The sequence below is a fragment of the Sphaerodactylus townsendi genome, linkage group LG09 (genome assembly GCF_021028975.2).
Source record: "Sphaerodactylus townsendi isolate TG3544 linkage group LG09, MPM_Stown_v2.3, whole genome shotgun sequence".
Lineage (NCBI taxonomy): Eukaryota > Metazoa > Chordata > Lepidosauria > Squamata > Sphaerodactylidae > Sphaerodactylus > Sphaerodactylus townsendi.
Genome location: NC_059433.1, coordinates 26,603,677 through 26,606,230, shown reverse-complemented (window position 1 = coordinate 26,606,230; position 2,554 = coordinate 26,603,677). Strand labels below are relative to the sequence as shown.

The following is a 2,554-nucleotide window of genomic DNA, read 5'->3' as shown; positions in this document are numbered from 1 at the left end:
CTGATATTTACAAAATATGTACTACACACACTTTCCAATACCAGCCTCAGAGCCTTCTCATGCAGGTAGTAGAGCATTGTGTTAACAGAAAGGGATCTCTTCTTCCTCCATGTGAAGTGGGAACAATATCTCCAGGTGCTGTATTTAATAAACAGATAACAAAGCGTCTGTCAACCTCCTCAGCATTTTAGAGGTGGCTTCTACAGAGGGGTTTATAGACTTATTTCCCCTCAACCAGCAGCCCTGATGGCATTAATTCCTCCCATTGAAACAAATGAGTCTGTGGCCAGATCTGTCTGCATGGTTTTCAAGGGAATTCATTCTGTATCTTTCATGTTAGCGGTATCGGTGAAAAACAGGAAACTGTTTTCCTATCTCATTCACATAATAGATAAGATGAGAAATTAGCTGTTGGATGAGTATCCTGGGGGCTGTTCATTTTGTCACAACAAATAAGGTTTTGCTGATGCTGAAGCACTGTGTCTCTGTGTGTGCATATATGTGTGCATGGTCAGACACAAAACCTTCATACTCCGCCCCCTCCCCCACCATCTTACCATGAAAGCAGCTCACCTTTTTCATTGTGAACTTCCATATTTGCAGGCATATACAAAAGAAACATTTTTGACTCATCAATCTCTTAATTCGGTCAAAAAGTTCCTGAGGACTGCATAGTCATTTTAACTGGCTACAATGCATCCAGGAATTGGATTCTGGCTAACCTGATCTACTTCCAGTGACCCTGAGTCCAACTCATAGGAGTTGTCATAGTGGCCCTCATAGGCATTGTCGGTTTCATGTTCAGGCTCACTGTAATCGTAGCCGGATCTGTACAGATCATGGTCGTTCAGTGAAGACCTTGAGTCGAAGGACTCATATGTATCATACCTGTCTTCACCTGAGCCATAATGTCCCCCTTGCATCGTGTCAGTTTCTAGATGAGACACCATATCTAAGCGCTGGTTAAATTTTGTTATTACACCATCAGCACTGGTACCAGTGGAAGTGTTAAGGTTCATGTCTGTAGCTGAATTAGGCATTTCCCAAGAGTTTGAAGTGGCCATACCATACCCATAATTGCCAGAGTTATCCTGACTGTATCCATATCCATAATTGTAGTCTCCATAACCTCTGTTTGAGCCAGAGTTCCAGTTTCCATAGCCTGAATAGCTCATGATGGCGACGGTGTTGAAAGTGCCCTACAGCCCACTCTTCGCGCCCGTTACCTCCTGCGCCAGATGGCAACGACACCCCCTGAGCCCAACTCTTTCAAAATCCAAATGGTTGTAAGAGAGCCAGAGCTGTGTGTTTAGAGAGGGAGCTCTGTGATACTTTAGTCTTAATTAATTTAGTTTATTTAGCCTCAGTCAATAGGAAACAGAAGACTGAGATGCATTGTAGTACAAGAACAGAGTTTAAACTGCTTGGGCAAAAGCCCCAGAGGATGCTTTTAAAGACTTTAATTCTGAGAAACCATCCTGACAGAAAAGGTGAGGACTCTGACCGACTTGGGTGTGTGGAGATGGGGTCAGGGGAAAGAACTGGAGAGAACTGATGTTTTTCACTGAACTGGGCCGAATTGACAGACCTGGCCAAAGGTCAGGATCTGCAACAGTGGACTGAAATTATTAGACTCTCTGGAACTAGAACCTCCAGGCCACCTATAATCCCTGAGGAGGAAAGAGAAACCTTGTGGAGAGGCTTGGCCCTCTTCCAATCTCCATTCCATCCCAAGACAAACTGGCGATGAGGTTAAGGGAGGTAGCTCTTCTTTGATGTGCAATGCCAGGTCCATTAATAATTAGACCAAAACTCTACAGGATTTCTTTGTAGAGCAAAAAGTGGACCTGGTATGCATGACTGAAACCTGGGCCTCATGTGACCAGATTAGTTGCGCCGCTCTGGGAACATGGGTTACCCCATGTCCCCAGGCAGCTACGCCCCTGCAATTTGCTCTAAGCAGGGTTACCCTTGAGCCTGCTCCTCTCCAACTGGTCCAAAATGCAGAAGAGAGTCCTTACGGAGACCTTATGGTGACAGCACATTCAAGAAGAAGTGTTCAGATTTATACTCCCCTTTCTCTTCTGCAATGAGACTCAAAGGGGTTTACAAACTCTTTCCCTTCCTCTCCCCACAACATACACCTTGTGAAGTAGGTGGGCTGAGAGTTCTGAATAAACGAAGGTCACCAAGCAGGAATGGGGAGTGGGGAAACAAATGTTGTTCACCAGATAAGAGTCTGACTCTCATGTAGAGGTGTCGAGAAATAAACCCGGTTCTTCAGATTAGACCTGCTCTTAACCACTATACCATGCTCTTGGTGGAGTATCAGATCAGGTTTCAGGTTCTGGTTTGTTGTGAGGGGGGAAGGGCAAGGAGATTGTAAGCCCCTTTGAGTCTCCTGCAGGAGAGAAAGGGGGGATATAAATCCAAACTCCTCCTCCTCCTCCTCCTCCTCCTCCTCCTCCTCCTCCTCCTTCTTCTTCTTCTACTACTACTACTACTACTACTACTACTACTACTACTACTACTACTTCTACTTCTACTTCTACTC

At 45.1% G+C, this 2,554-nt stretch overlaps 1 protein-coding gene across 1 annotated transcript; it reads right to left on the bottom strand.

Moving 5' to 3' along the window:
- Positions 1-680: 680 nt before the first annotated feature.
- Positions 681-1,230, bottom strand: LOC125439418 (A-kinase anchor protein 8-like). Its single transcript, XM_048508525.1, has one exon. The coding sequence runs from the start codon at positions 1,173-1,175 to the stop codon at positions 681-683; it is 495 nt and encodes a 164-aa protein (XP_048364482.1). The 5' UTR covers positions 1,176-1,230.
- Positions 1,231-2,554: the final 1,324 nt, after the last annotated feature.